At 45.1% G+C, this 14338-nt stretch overlaps 6 protein-coding genes across 6 annotated transcripts; 2 read left to right on the top strand and 4 right to left on the bottom strand.

The window, feature by feature from the left end:
- Positions 1-15: 15 nt before the first annotated feature.
- Positions 16-1917, bottom strand: F5Y00DRAFT_269978 (uncharacterized protein; the record flags this gene model as incomplete). The annotated part of the gene is made up of 3 exons (XM_048012530.1): positions 1156-1917; positions 308-1105; positions 16-261 (listed from the first exon to the last, which is right to left on the bottom strand). The coding sequence occupies exons 1-3, from the start codon at positions 1675-1677 to the stop codon at positions 16-18; spliced, it is 1566 nt and encodes a 521-aa protein (XP_047864689.1). The 5' UTR covers positions 1678-1917.
- Positions 1918-4430: 2513 nt separating this feature from the next.
- On the top strand, positions 4431-6492 carry F5Y00DRAFT_262227 (PTR2-domain-containing protein; the record flags this gene model as incomplete). Its single annotated transcript, XM_048011347.1, has 3 exons — positions 4431-4710; positions 4773-4925; positions 4985-6492. 3 exons carry the CDS (start codon positions 4431-4433, stop codon positions 6490-6492), a joined length of 1941 nt encoding a protein of 646 aa, XP_047864688.1.
- Positions 6493-7434: 942 nt separating this feature from the next.
- F5Y00DRAFT_262226 (uncharacterized protein) lies at positions 7435-7780 on the bottom strand (the record flags this gene model as incomplete). The annotated part of the gene is made up of 2 exons (XM_048011346.1): positions 7435-7533; positions 7598-7780. 2 exons carry the CDS (start codon positions 7778-7780, stop codon positions 7435-7437), a joined length of 282 nt encoding a protein of 93 aa, XP_047864687.1.
- Positions 7781-8454: 674 nt separating this feature from the next.
- F5Y00DRAFT_237531 (uncharacterized protein) lies at positions 8455-8974 on the top strand. Its single transcript, XM_048007829.1, has one exon. It carries the CDS (start codon positions 8591-8593, stop codon positions 8879-8881), a length of 291 nt encoding a protein of 96 aa, XP_047864686.1. The 5' UTR covers positions 8455-8590; the 3' UTR covers positions 8882-8974.
- F5Y00DRAFT_237530 (alpha/beta-hydrolase) lies at positions 8929-11350 on the bottom strand. The gene has a single exon (XM_048007828.1). The coding sequence runs from the start codon at positions 10613-10615 to the stop codon at positions 9647-9649; it is 969 nt and encodes a 322-aa protein (XP_047864685.1). The 5' UTR covers positions 10616-11350; the 3' UTR covers positions 8929-9646.
- Positions 11351-12315: 965 nt separating this feature from the next.
- F5Y00DRAFT_262224 (uncharacterized protein) lies at positions 12316-13574 on the bottom strand (the record flags this gene model as incomplete). Its single annotated transcript, XM_048011345.1, has 4 exons — positions 12316-12793; positions 12847-13220; positions 13288-13346; positions 13406-13574. The coding sequence occupies 4 exons, from the start codon at positions 13572-13574 to the stop codon at positions 12316-12318; spliced, it is 1080 nt and encodes a 359-aa protein (XP_047864684.1).
- Between the last annotated feature and the right edge of the window lie 764 nt (positions 13575-14338).

The following is a 14338-nucleotide window of genomic DNA, read 5'->3' as shown; positions in this document are numbered from 1 at the left end:
CGGCATCATCGAGATTTAGAAGACCCATGGTCCTGTCGCCACTCGGCTCTTCACCAGACGTTCTCCGCGGTTTCCAGGCAGCCAACCTGGGTCATCATCCAGCCCCCTGAAGTTTTCGACCTCAATGTAGACTCGGCACCGCACCCAATGGCCCTGAACCTCCGATATCTTCAAGCAGCTCTTGGAAATTGGAGAGAATATCTTGACTCTTTTGCCCAAATATTCAAGCTCCTCGTGAGTAGACTCTGTTTCATAAACATCCTGTACCGAGCTCGTCAGACCGTCTAACTTTAACGCCCGCACCTACCGCCCCTGTCTGTAGAATCAACAGATAGCAATACCAAATCCATATAATAAATTCAAGATCGATCTTTCGCACGAGCAACGCCTGCACCACCATAGGGGCAAGCTTCATCACGCCCGGAGCATTCTCACCAACACGAGGAACACCCTCAATGTTATCGCCGAACATGAGTCTGCTGTAGCGCAAAAGCAGAACCTTTGCCAAGATGTTCACGATGACTTCCAGCGAAAAATGCGTAATATTTCTCGGGAGGTTGATAACTATATTGAAACAGCGCACAAGCTCCTTCACATGTCGGATGATTTGAGACTGATGGTAAGTCATAATAATTTGACTCATACCTAGGCTCAGGTTCTCAAGTTTCGGCATTTCAGAACCAGGGCGAACAAGATAATGGGGATTATCATATTGAACCCCTGGTATGACTTCCGTGGCATAGGGTTGCTGTAGAAAGCAACCAGCATCTGAAAGAAGGTCTCCAGCGGCTTCCTTATTACTCATCAGGCCATATACTACAATGCGTATGCTGTATTCTCGGGCTGCTCTGGCTGTGGTATTCTTCTTCATTTTGGTTTTGTTTATCCCTCCCAGGTCCTCGTCCTTCGAGATGAAGAGCGTGGCATCTAGTTTAAGGTGGGTTTGACGAAGTGCATTTACGAGCTGACAGTTGCTTAAGATACCAGCGTATGCATTAGAATTCTGCTCGTAAATCATTAGAGTACCTCCAAATGGCTTCAGATTCACAGGCACAGAGTGAGCTGTATTATTCCGTGAAACTGAAGATGTGGGTACTGCTAGCACCTTACGGCTTATTAGAATATCAACAGGATCCTAGGGTAGACGTAACTTACAACACCGAAACATGTATCATAATCGCTATATGCATCCTTCGCAGATTCAGTTGAGAGTGACTCAGCCTGGTATTGCGACAGAGGTTCATTGGCTTGGAATACACTGGACACTGACTGCTCACTTTGGGATGCAGAGCGGACGTCTAGTGTGCTTGCATGTCCTTGAAAGTGACTTCCCTGGGAATCCCAAAGGCTACTAATCCTCGTGAAAGCAGGCGATTGCTCGAAAGATCTACTTGGGGTTGGGACGTCGTAGGTTGAGGCATCACCCATAGATATATCGACCTGACTTTCAGAATCATAATTAAGTCGATTCCCGATGCTACAACGGACATCTTTGGTTAGGAAAGACGAGCCCCCGTAGACGGGTAGAGGCAACTCATTGTCCGGAATATTGCCACCTGCATCGTCGCCGTGTGGCTGCGTACGTGATTTCTTGACCTCGCGATCCTCGAGAGCTAAGGTGGAACTTGGTCGCTTACTGCCTATAGGTCGCACATCCCAAAGCCTGTGGCTATCCATGGTTGGATGAGTAAGAGTTGTTGCTGGGGGAAATCTTTTTATTATCCTTTTTTATTTTTTCAAACAAGGGGGAGGGGAGGGGGCGGAGGGCAGTTTATACGCCCGGATACATTCCATACTGCGGCTCGCCTTCTGCAAGAGTTTTGTGGGTGATAAGCACTGCCTCGAGTTTGTGTCAGCTTGATAGTTGTTGTCAAGTAGGTATTTGGTAAAGTCGAATAAAACGGCGGATATGCGACCCTGTAAATACAGTATCTAAGGCTAACACCCACACTGGTATACCCGCAAGCCTTATATCTCAGCCAAAGGGTCTTCAGGCATCGCGTCCCGGCCTAACGATGCAATATGCCTTGACATTTACCTAGCATACGCGTGTGGTCATGATTGGCTCTGGCAGCATATTCTGGTTGGCTGGCTGCACTCGGAGGGCACCGCCACACAGCCAGGGTAAGATTTTGCTCATTTTGCCTTATTTGAAAATATCATCAGCTACGTGGGATTTGTTATCCATAATCCTCTACTAGCGACAAACATGGTTCCCCGGAAAGGTATGAAATGAATAATGAATTCGTGATCCATTACCTAAATTAAACTAGGCTAATAAATGACTATTTGAACCCGTTAGCCTATGGCTCGAAACATACACTATATATTGGGAATCTAGACGGGTAGGTTAGGTAGTTGGTAGAGAGCCAAAGTATCTTGAACTCCAAGTACGTCACCTAATCCTAATCCAGGCCCCCTGACGTTATAAATATGCTTTATTTCAATGATCCCGCGGGTATTATCCAGGCGCGCCTTAAAAATAATAACTATTATATTGGAAGAATATGTGGCGATGATGCGCATCTTAAGTATAAGTGGTTTTCTCGGGTCGAAGTCGAACGGAGATCCGCATTATCGGCGATTTTAAGCGGAAGGGGCCGCTAGGCGTGTAGCGGGAAGGTACGACGCGGCAGCTTGGCTTTACCCGCGCTCCGCTTAATAACGGGACTATTTTATTCTAAGCTAACTTGTTGTCACTTAGTGAAAGCTTAAAACTTCTACGTAAGAGTTAAGTCTTGCCGGGGTAATATATTACATTATTATCCTTAACCTAAGACTTAATACCATGCCGTGCCGTGTCATCGAAATCGCGGGGTTGATTTAGCCCCGAGTTGGACATGGCACTGACCGTTTTTACGGCGGGTTTCGAAATAGGTAACGTTGAAAAATCCATTGACAAAACGCTTATCTTCGGTGTAAGTACTCCTATAAATATATGAATAGGATAGCATCTGCCGAATGTAGGTATGGGCCAAGTTAATAATGACGGGTATATAACAAAGCACGAGATCACTTCCAGTAAAATTTTCAAGGGGTAAGAAGTGCGGGTCTGTCCGGCGCCTTGGATTCTTCATAGGGCCTGGGTCGAAACACGAGCCCTCTAGTGATGTCCTCAATAGGTAATATTCCGCACCCGTCTTAGATAGCCGATTTCCTGCTCGCATCTTTCTAGGGCGAATTTCCTGATTTCTTCACCGAAAGGACAAAGCAGTGTTTAAAATAAGCCGAGCCTTGTGACGCGGTATAAGGTATTATGTATTCCGTCTTATACCCCGCATCACTATACGAAGCATACCTTTCGATGCGAACTTCTCAGCAATACATTTTAGGCACCTACCTAGTGCTGAACTCCTTGCTGGGATACCTGTAAGTAATTGCATACGATGGCCCGAAAGAGGATCTCGTGAGCCGAGTATGAGGTACGTAGGGTCGCAGTAAGCATTTTATATACTGGATGCGATACGCAAACCGCAGTTGTGGTGAGATTAGTGCTACGAGATATTCTAGAAGGCCGCTAGAAGTTGGGTGATATGTACAATACGACTGCCTCATCTTATCGTACGTCTCGTACATAGTAGTAAATTAACCTTGGATTGTGCTGACGGTAAAACGTATTGTATCAAGCATGGGGGCCTTGACGTGATTAAATCTTTAATCTTTTCCGACGCCGATGTCTCGCATGATGAGGACTGCGTTGTATGGCGTTGATATATGTCGAACTGAACTACATATACGTACGATCGTAGGTTTTGCTTTTGATGGTTGCTGCTGGTCTTTTCTATGTATTTGGAAGAGGCTAGCATCCCCCAAGCCGCCAAGATATCAATCCTAGGCCCTACTTCGCAAACGCTTAGCTTCCTCGTTGGTTCGCAGTATATAAAACGACCGCTTTGTTATTGGCTATGTCAGCATGATAATATGAAATACCTACCTACCTAGACCAATAACAAGTACTATGGCGTAAAGCGGGATAGTGGTGTGACTGGGTTACTCATGCTTGGCGGCTTATGATTCCGACAGGCGAGTCACCTATCGGGGTAAGATCACCGTACAAAAGCCTACGTAAGGATCTAATGTAGCAATTACTGATATCCTATTCGACTAGGCAACTGGATGCTGAACGATCTGATCTGGGTAGGTAACGTCGTGACACTAATAGGGACGCTGAGGGGCAAAATGACAAAGGGTGTAGGATTCATACGTACCTAAGGTATTAGAGCTGAACCTTTTATCATTTTACTTTTATATTTCATATCCCCCCCCCCCCCAATCCTTCCTTTCATGAAATATCTGCTGGAGATTGGCTCACTGCGGACGCCATTTGCAGCAATATTCTATCACCAATTTGTCGCTACAATAGTCTTCAATCAGGTAGTTTCGGGTTTGAGGAGAAAATCGTCTAGTAACAATTACGTAGTATTCTCATCATGGCGAAAGACGCGACCAGCGACAGCGTCGTGGCCGCCCGCGATAGCCCTCCTACTGCAGAGGAGAAAGTCCCGCCTGTGTCGGATCTCAAAGCTACCGGTTCGGGCCCGGGTTCGGATATAGATGATCGTATCCGCGGACCGAATGGCGAGGAATATCCCACAAAGGAAGAACTCGATACTTTACGACGTGTCAAAGGTCCCATTAATTTAATCATCTACACCATCGCTTTCGTTGAACTCTGCGAACGATTTGCTTACTATGGAACTACTGCTGTCTGTGCGTCCACTATAGTTGCATTTACAATTTTATCTTACCAGATTTAACTAATTATTCAATAGTTGTCAACTTCATTTCGCAACCTCTCCCCCCCGGCTCTACCACCGGAGCCGGCGGCACGGACCTACAAGCTGGTGCTCTCGACCAGGGCCAGCAAGCTTCGACTGGTCTAGTGCTGTTTAACTCTTTCTGGTCATATCTGATGCCTTTGCTTGGTAAGTGACATTATAGCATCGAATATATTTACGGCTGAAGTTAAACTCTTGTGCTACAGGTGGTTGGTTGGCCGATACGTATTGGGGCAAATATAAGACAATCCACGTCGCTGTTGTAGTAGCTCTATTTGGCCATATTATCCTCATCATTTCAGCACTGCCACCAGTAATCGCTAACCCGAAAGGAGCGCTCGGTTGCTTCTCTGTCGGCTTGATCTTCTTCGGCATTGGTGTTGGTCTTTTCAAAGCTAACATCTCTCCTATGATCGCTGAGCAGTATGAAAGCACGCAACCGAGAGCTATTGTCAAGACTTTAAAGAGCGGCGAGCGCGTCGTGGTCGATCCTGTCTTAACAATTTCTATTATCTATATGCGCTACTACTTCTTCATCAATGTCGGATCGTTGGTTGGCTCTATTGCGATGGTGTACGCTGAGAAGTATGTCGGTTTCTGGCTCTCCTTTGTTTTGCCTACGGGCCTATTCATTCTCTGCCCCCTCGTCTTGGTTGCTTTCAAGGCCAAGTACGTCCGTCATCCACCAACAGGCTCGGTTCTTAGCAAATCGATCGCATTGGTTGGTTTATCGATGAAGGGACGTTGGTCTTTGAATCCTATTACCACTATCAAGAACATTCGTGAGCCCGGTTTCTTCGAGAGGGTTAAGCCGAGCAAGATACCTGAGTCCGAGCGCCCGGCTTGGATGACATTTGATGACCATTGGGTCGATGAGGTACGCCGTGGTTTCAAAGCTTGCAGCGTTTTCGTTTGGTATCCCATCTACTGGCTTTCCTATAACCAATTGAACAATAATCTCGTTTCCCAAGCTGCAACAATGCATCTTGGAGGAGTGCCAAACGACGTGGTTTTCAACCTCGATCCCTTCGCCCTACTGATCTTCATCCCTATCTGCGATAAGTTGATTTACCCCGCCATGAGGCGCGCTGGTATCCATTTCACCCCTATCAAGAAAATTACGACTGGTTTTGCCCTGGGAACTTTAGCGATGATGGTTGCCGCTATTATTCAACATTATATTTATATGCAAAGTCCGTGCCGACCCGTAGACGGCTACGGGTATGTCGATGACTGCAGGGAGCATCTCGGACGTTCAGCCGATGCTCCAGAGTCTGATTATAAACCCCCGCTGTCAGTCTGGATTCAAACACCTGCATATGTCATTTTGGCACTGGCTGAGATCTGCTCGTCGATTACCGGTCTCGAGTATGCTTTCACGAAGGCGCCGAAGAATATGCGAGGTTTTGTTACTGGTATCTTTTGGTTCTCGCAAGCATTCGCATCTGCGATTGGCCAGGCCTTTGTTCCTCTCGCTGCCGATCCTAACCTCGTATGGCTATACACGACGATTGCTATCATCTCAGCCCTCGGCGGTGTTGGGTTTTGGTACAACTTCGCGAGCTTGGATCGCGAAGAGGAAGCTCTGAATGCACTCCCTGACAGCTTGTTTCAGGGAAGTCAAAATCAGGATGCAGACTTTGCTGCTCTCGAAGCGGCGCAAATGGAACAAGAGAAGATTCGACAGGCCCAAGGACTGGTTAAGGCCCCGTAGTCAAAGGGTATTCTGCTTGCACACTAGACTATGTATCCCGATAATATTACATTATGGGTCAAATACCCAGGGTGCGAAATGCGAAATGGGCTGGCTACCTCCTATTACCTTGCACCACAATTATTACCATCCCGGTCAGGGGAATATAAAACACATAAGTTTCCCATGAAAGATACCCAATATATAGAGTCCTGGATTCAACTTATTAGCAAGATGCGTCGTTCGTTCACCTCTATATAGGGTTCGCGGTGTCCATATGGCGGTCTATTTAGCCTCTCTCCAATAATCGCAATGTGGATTATACCAATTGCCTATCATAGATATATCATCATTCAAACTTAAAGGAGCGATCACTAATTGACCCCTTCAGTAATGTCACCATTTTTTTATTTTTTTACCACTATACCACCAACCGGTTCCCCTAGCTTTCCCTCCCTACATTCGAAAAGCGATATAAAAGTTTCAAGAAATGGGTAGGTACCTACCCGGGGCACATACTTCCTTTAAACCACTATTTTCGGTAGCTCGGATACTTAACCGCTCTAGTTCGTAAAATAAGAAGGTTAGGTAGTGAATGGTGGTGTATAATTGTGCGCTGGTGGATTGGCGAGTATTGAACCTACCTAATATATAAAAATGACCTCCCCCCTCATTCGTACTGTCAATAGACCAAGTCAATATATAACATACAGCACATATACCATATCCTTCAGCACTTTCAAGTCACATATGTACCATTAACTAGGTAAAAGAAAAGACGATATGGGTAAAATATCTCAGATACTACGTGTTAGCTACGAACGTAGATAACACAGAGAAGTAGAATTGTGGCTTGGGTCATCAGGCGTGTGGGTGCCTATCACCTTAGCAAGCTCACTTTTGCCCTCCTGTTCAGAAATCATCGGCAGAATACATGGCCCCCTATCCTCCTTGCAATCGAATCTATTCGACGTAAGTTCCGCAATATGGGCAGTCGCGTCCACATAAAACCCATACTTCGGAACCCCCTGTTTGACATTTTGGGCAACGCTTGCCTGGAGCCTACGATAGAAATAGTTAGATTAGAATGCTTTGTATTAGAAGTATACTGAACTAGATTACATACCTTTCCGTACATAGTATTCGGACGCTGACTGCTGTCAACGTAGTGCTCAACGATTGATGAGCCGCCGGTACCAGTTGACTTGGCTTGTTGACTTTCCGTGCTATAATTGCTAGATTGGGCGAGTATACCTGTGCCAGCCGAGCCAGCTTGGTTGCCTGTGGAGTTGCCGCTCAAGGATGCCATTGTGATGGAAGATGGACTAAAAAAAGGTATTGTGGTATATGGTTATTTTAATAGGAGAAAATTCGAAGGGGGGAGGAAATGTGTTTACGGGTTGTATTTATATCAAGGTAAGGAATGATTCACGCTATTGAATTGCGTGTGGTTTTGATACTACAAGAGTCATGGCTTACCATCGTAATGGTCCATGAATAGGTAGACTAAGGAATAATAGGCCCCAACTCATGATGCGCCTTTGTCTTTAATTCGTCTCATAACTGACCTACGCTACAACATTGGTGTAATTTTCTTAGACCCTTTATTCACAACTTCTTACTGATAATAAGTTACCGGGGCATGTTAGAATGTTCATCTCTATTCAATGATTCCAACTACAAAAACAAAAGTTCTATGAATAGCATTGGTGATTTGGCTAATAAATTTAACTTCTTACTGAGTGAATAATTAGTGATAAAAGCTTCTTAGAAAACTACCATGGGAGAGTACCCGAGTTAAGGTGAACATGAAGTGAGTCATGAATAGTTACATGAGGATATTTTAATTTTTTAAAAAAGGTATCCCGTTCCTCCATATAATAGCCTCGAGTCATAACGGATTCAGAAGCAATAATATTATATCATTCGACGCGAGACTTATTGAGCCAACCCTTAGCTCGCCATACGTTATAGGCCATGACCTTTCTCAACCAAGTTACATAAAGTTACATACCTAAGATGACTAAGAAACCCCCCTTTTAACCCAAGGGCTGACGTCTATCGACATACCCACGCACATTTTGACGAGGGAAACAATCGCTCCCATAAATCGTACGACATGTATAGCCTGGGTATTATTCCTGTAGAAACTGCTTTATGGAAGCCTATTGAGATGATCTTGAAGATCGAAGACTTGGCGACAATGAAACCTACCGACTTACGCAATGTACGTGGGAAACTGCTAGACTTACCGGATAATCATGCCGAAGAAAGTAAAACCGCATTGGTATCCAAAAATTCGGAGCATTTGGTGGAAGTTGGACGCACGTTTGGAGATTCCTACCGCGATATCGTAGAGATATGTCTTTGCGCAAATGAGGTGGAGCGGCGAACATACTGTCAGGATTAATGCCCGTTGAGGTCATTCATACACAGAGTGGATGTCTAAGGTAGGTAGACCAAGTAATAGATTGTATTGAACTAGTAACGCCTGGCCTTCTATCCTCTGACGAGGGCGCTTCGCGCCTCTTATATAGTAAATAGACCCCTGACACATACAGAGGAGAGTCTCAATCTTCCACTACAACTCGGATGCGAATAATGTTTGGGCAACACGTTACAGATAAGCTGCGGTCCATGAAAGAGGCGCTTGGCAGCTCAGGTTAAACGCTTTGTTATGATCACTTTTCTTTTCTAATCACTCTAGGGGGAGGGATTAGGGGGCTTTTCCCTTTCTCCGAGGACTCGGTCGGTACGCTCAGTATTATCGGTTTATTTTCTATCCGAGTGTCGTGTTGATGATATGCTAGGCTTCTATAAATGGGGTATCTATGATATGAAAGTTGTTGCAAAGCTCTAGCCAGGTTTGATAGGCAGAACCTCTGACGACCTACCTACCAGGTAGGTACCTATGTGGGTAGGTGGGTAGGCTATCGCGAGAGTTGAGCAAGTGTTTGATGATGGTTAACTACCCCAAGTCAACTATCCTGCGTCATAACGTATCGACTGTCTTCTCGACACTGTCGCCTATCTTCAGGCGCCAATCTGCGTCTTGATTTGCTGTTGTTTGGTTGGATGATATCAACCAAAACCAAGCCAAGTTGAGTCTATACTGGAGTTGATGTTAACGACTCGGCTAAATTCCATATCGTCAATGTCAATGGTCCTTTCGTTATTAAGTTGCTTCTATCATGGTGACTTGTGGCTCGAGTGGCTCAAACGCTGGTGGTAATGGGGCTTTTTCAATCCACGCTCGTATTCCTTTGGCGAATAATAGAGGATCCTGCAAGTTCCACGCGTGAATAGCATCTCTTACTATAAACGCGCGTGATCCCCTACCATCATTCGAGCCCAACGACTCTAATAACTGCCCCATTTCTCGCATACCCTCGACGTTATCCTGCTTGCCGCCGGCGACTAGGGCGATTCTTTTATCCTTCATTCCAACTTCTACCATGTCATCTCGGCTCCAATTACCTGTGTCGCGAGATCCTGCTTCGTACAGTCGTGATGTGTTATTTCGCTTAATTTCTTTCACAAGTTCTTCATTCTGATACTCCGGAGCCCATCCCGTCGCTTTGAACAGCCAGCTTCTCGGGCTATATAGTAGAACCGATAGCCCTATATGGGCAATCTTGGGCTGGGAGTTTATGCTCTTCCATAAATCGTTAACTGGAGTAGCACCCGATACGAAGGCACTCAGAACTATATCTGGATGTCGTTTTATTATTTCCATCGCCACAAATCCACCCGTCGATATTCCAACGAGGTGCGCTCGTCCGTCGTGAGCATGTTCCCGGATCATTTGGGCCACGAGATCAGCAGCTAAGACGAATGAAAATGGTTTAATATGACGTGAGCGCGAGTGCTGCGGTAGATCTGGTATGAGAAGATGGTATTCGGACAGCTTGGGCCAGCAATGTTGCCACTCAAGATGAGAGCTCATCAAGACGTGTAACATCACGATCGTAATGGGCGCAAGGGGGTTAAGCGAGGTAAAGAACAAGCCTTCATTGTTTCCGATGTCTGATATGCTTGGTGTAGGCCAGCTACTGATAGACATCGTCCTGTTACATATAGGCAATGTAGCGTCTCTACTTTGCCAACTACTGTTGGTAGTTGCCGAGGATTTGACCCTGCGCATCGTAGCTAGTGTGGCCTTCTGATTGTACGATGGCCTTGGAACCGCCGGACCATTGCCTGACTCTCACTTAGACACCGCGCCCATAGAACAAATCGTATAAGAATCGCGAAATCCCGTGTCAAGGTATATTATGAAAGAGTTCGATATCCTTGTTGTACCTAATTGTACCGTAATCAATAGAGAAGCGATATGAGATTTGCGGCGTAACGAGGAAATAAACGTAGTCACTCGACCGTTCGGCCGGGCGTTTATCAGGATTCGAGAACCGCTGTCATCACCTGATTATTTTTCTAGGCTCAGCTTGTTCTGCGAACGCCGCCTCAACGCCGAGGCCGTTACATGGTAAGTTCTCCAGACTTCCTCGCCTAACATAGTGGGCTCTCGGGATACCTAGATCCATCGAAGCGCATTAGTATTGCTCGGAGTCCCGCATACACTGGGTACTAGGGAAAAAGCTTAGCGTCATAAAATGTACCGGCATAGTCGTTTTCGTTGGCCAGTTTCGTTGATGAATGAGGAGAAAGTCCGTTCCTAGATTAGCGACCCAGGACGACGATACGCTTTTAGATAAACCCGCTAACTACCAACGCACGATCTTCAGACAGATCAGGTTTCATTCCATGCTATGTACGTAGTGATCTACACTAAGGTGAGACCATATCGGGATGACCCTTGCATCAGGGGTGCATTGAATTTCCCCGTGAGATTTAAATATTATAAAAACAGGGGCCGAGGTTTGTTAGTGAGATTGTTAAGCTATAAAATGGGGTTTAAGAAAGCGGTAAATTGCATCTTAAACGTGACCGTAAATTTTAATGTGGCTCTCGTGTCATATCAAAACTCGTATTTTACCATTAGGCATCAACGATCAACCCAAATATCACTAACCAAAATACCTTTAGTTGTCTCGATTCGGTTAGTTGTGGGATTGGTCTGATGTGAATGTCGTATATCGTTCACTACATAGATTCACGTGATTCAACATGAAAATGACAGGGTAATAATGTCGTGTCTAGCATTATCGGTATTTCACCAGGGACTCGGATCGTGGAGTTCATCTACAGTCTAGTTAGATTTCGGGAAATCCCGAAGATAAAGGCAATACATAGTACCAGCCCTCTGTAAGGTTATGTTAGTAACAATCAACAAGCCTAGAAATCGCGTGCTCTCTTATTGTCCCGACATTATGCCCTGATGAGTGAGCCAAGCACTGGTAGTGGAAACTCGAGAGATAGCCGAGCTTGCGGACTAAACACGGCCTAGTCTAACAGGGATGAAACTAACAAGTATACGGATCCGTACATAGAGTGGATTATTCATGTTCAACCTCCCACCCAGCTAACCTAGTAACTGACCTATTATCTTAGGGCAAATCCAGAACTGGAGTTGATATATTGCATCATCCACTCAGAACTACTACACCTGATCTCGTCCAGATTGGTTGATATCGTACATTTATCTTTATCTTTACTGTTATTAAGTTAAGCATTCCTATCACACCGCTTGTTCCAAATATTGCTGGAGACCGCTACCTTAAAAATCAATCATGTTAGCACCCTAGGGAAATAACTATTACATACGGTGTAGCAATAGCAAATATACCCAGATACCAATCCTCAACAGCGCGATATTCAACATGGACGAATTATAAATATTATTAAGTACTAAACCATGACAAGTAGCGTCGTTAATAGCAAAGATCAACGAGAATCCACAGTTGTCAAGTAGGAAACCTGCCAAGTTTTTTCTACTTTTATAACCGCAGGTTTCGGTAGTCGCACTGAGTTTCCAGAGAATATAGACTTGGACTTTTCCTTAATTATATCATACAAGCCCTTGTCAGCTATTGGTCGTATCGGCGTATTGGCACTGATGCTGGTAACAGTGCTGGCGATAGGTCCACTGAAATATAATAGATGTTCTTCGTCATCCTCCTCGCTCGGGGCCAGCTTACTAGACTGGCGGCCGCTGCGGAACTGCTTCGTAACGTAACCGTAGTTCTCTCGCACCTTGAGCCATAATGGACGCAGCACGGGAAGGCAGAGTGAGAAGATGGCCAATTCGGGCTCGAGGACGCGAAGGTGCATATCCCGACTACCGTAGGAAACGACTGTGGCTGTTATATACTTGTCTGCCCGTACTAGAGCACTTATGCGAATGCAGGAGACCACGGTGACGCTAAGGGTAATGTTAATTCTTATTGCATCTAATGTATGGGGCGGCTAACTTACCATAGCCCCAGACCGAAGAGTATTGTTAAGTTGATCTTGGACCTCACTCTCATCTTCAGGCTCCAGATAGGTGGTATGGGTAGAAGAAGGACGACGAGGTTGGTGATCCCGTTGAAAACTGCATTGCCAATGTCAACCTTCTTACTATTCACAACGTGACCGAATATTGGGTTTCCCCAAAGGTCTGCCGCGACCTCCGAAAGGGTGAAAACTTGTACAAGTACTGCTATATACAACAGTATGATAATAGAACCGATGGCCAGGCAGAGTACTCGGAACGACTTGTGGATGAATATTCTCGTATATAAATATATGGCGCTAAGTTTTGTGAAGCACATAGAACACAAATAGAGAGTTTCGAAAACCAGGAGGACCTAGTATAAAAGCATCAGCATAACTCATAACGACTCGAGTGACTTTCGGATAAGGATAATTACTTACGCAGAGAATCACCCTATCAATCTGGTCTGGCGAAACACGGTAGTATCCTTCGTTCCATACTACATAATTAATAAAAGTTAGCAGAGCCGCCGCGAAGTTGGGAACTTGACATTATTACAATAGATAGAGACTGCAAATAATGCAATCTCTACAACGACAGCGGCGAGTATAAACCAATCGTCCCACCCAACGCATTTCGTCAATCGCCTGGAATGGAAACGCAACCCAACTGCGACCAAGCTGATAGTAAATATGGTGCAGCTAGCAGCGAAAACGGACGCATCCATATTATTGCGGGTTGAGGTCGAGCGACCGATATTTTGCTGCGTTCGACGCGAAGGCGCATTGGAAATGGGAATATATATTTTTCTTTAAGGATCACCATCATTGCTTTGCCTTGGTGTTTCGTAATTAAGAATTTCAATCACACTGGTTAGGATTGTTCACACCTGTGTAGGTAGAAGGCTGGGACCGAGTCGTAGCCCTGCGTCATACGTTGTACGCTACTAAGTCAGATCGTGTGTATCACGCATCCAATTGTTAATATTAGTAAATTCACTTTCATCTTATAAGGGTTTATGTCACCGTCCGTAAACTAGGTGAATAAGTGAATGTGTCAGTAGTTAGATTCACCCCAATATCTTAGCCAGTCCGGTATTAGAGCTACTCATGAGTCATTACTATATACGTCTAATTAGGTGCCCGTGAATCATTATTCAACTCTCTTAGCTCTTTCTTAACCTATCATAGGATAAAGTTACTTGTGATTGTACTTGCGCAAGGAGAGAATTGAGCCCAAGAAGACCTCGAGCTCAACTAGTTCCTCTAGTTCCTCCATCTTCTCAAGATGGTAGTCAAGATGGTAGCAAAGCTATGGCCGCGGTCATAGAGGTGATAAGGACTTTCTTGTAACGTATATCGGGGTTATAAGGGCTATTATATCAACCTGTTGTTTTCTAATAATCTTATTGATGTTTTTCTTTGGTATACTGGTCGTTGGGCTTATGCCATTGCTCGAATCTTCCGTACCAGTATTTAAAATTATACGGCA

This window comes from Daldinia vernicosa, assembly GCF_022497035.1.
Source record: "Daldinia vernicosa strain CBS 139.73 unplaced genomic scaffold F5Y00scaffold_24, whole genome shotgun sequence".
Taxonomy (NCBI): domain Eukaryota; kingdom Fungi; phylum Ascomycota; class Sordariomycetes; order Xylariales; family Hypoxylaceae; genus Daldinia; species Daldinia vernicosa.
Note: the sequence above shows the minus strand (reverse complement) of the source record. Positions and strands in the feature narration are given on the sequence as shown.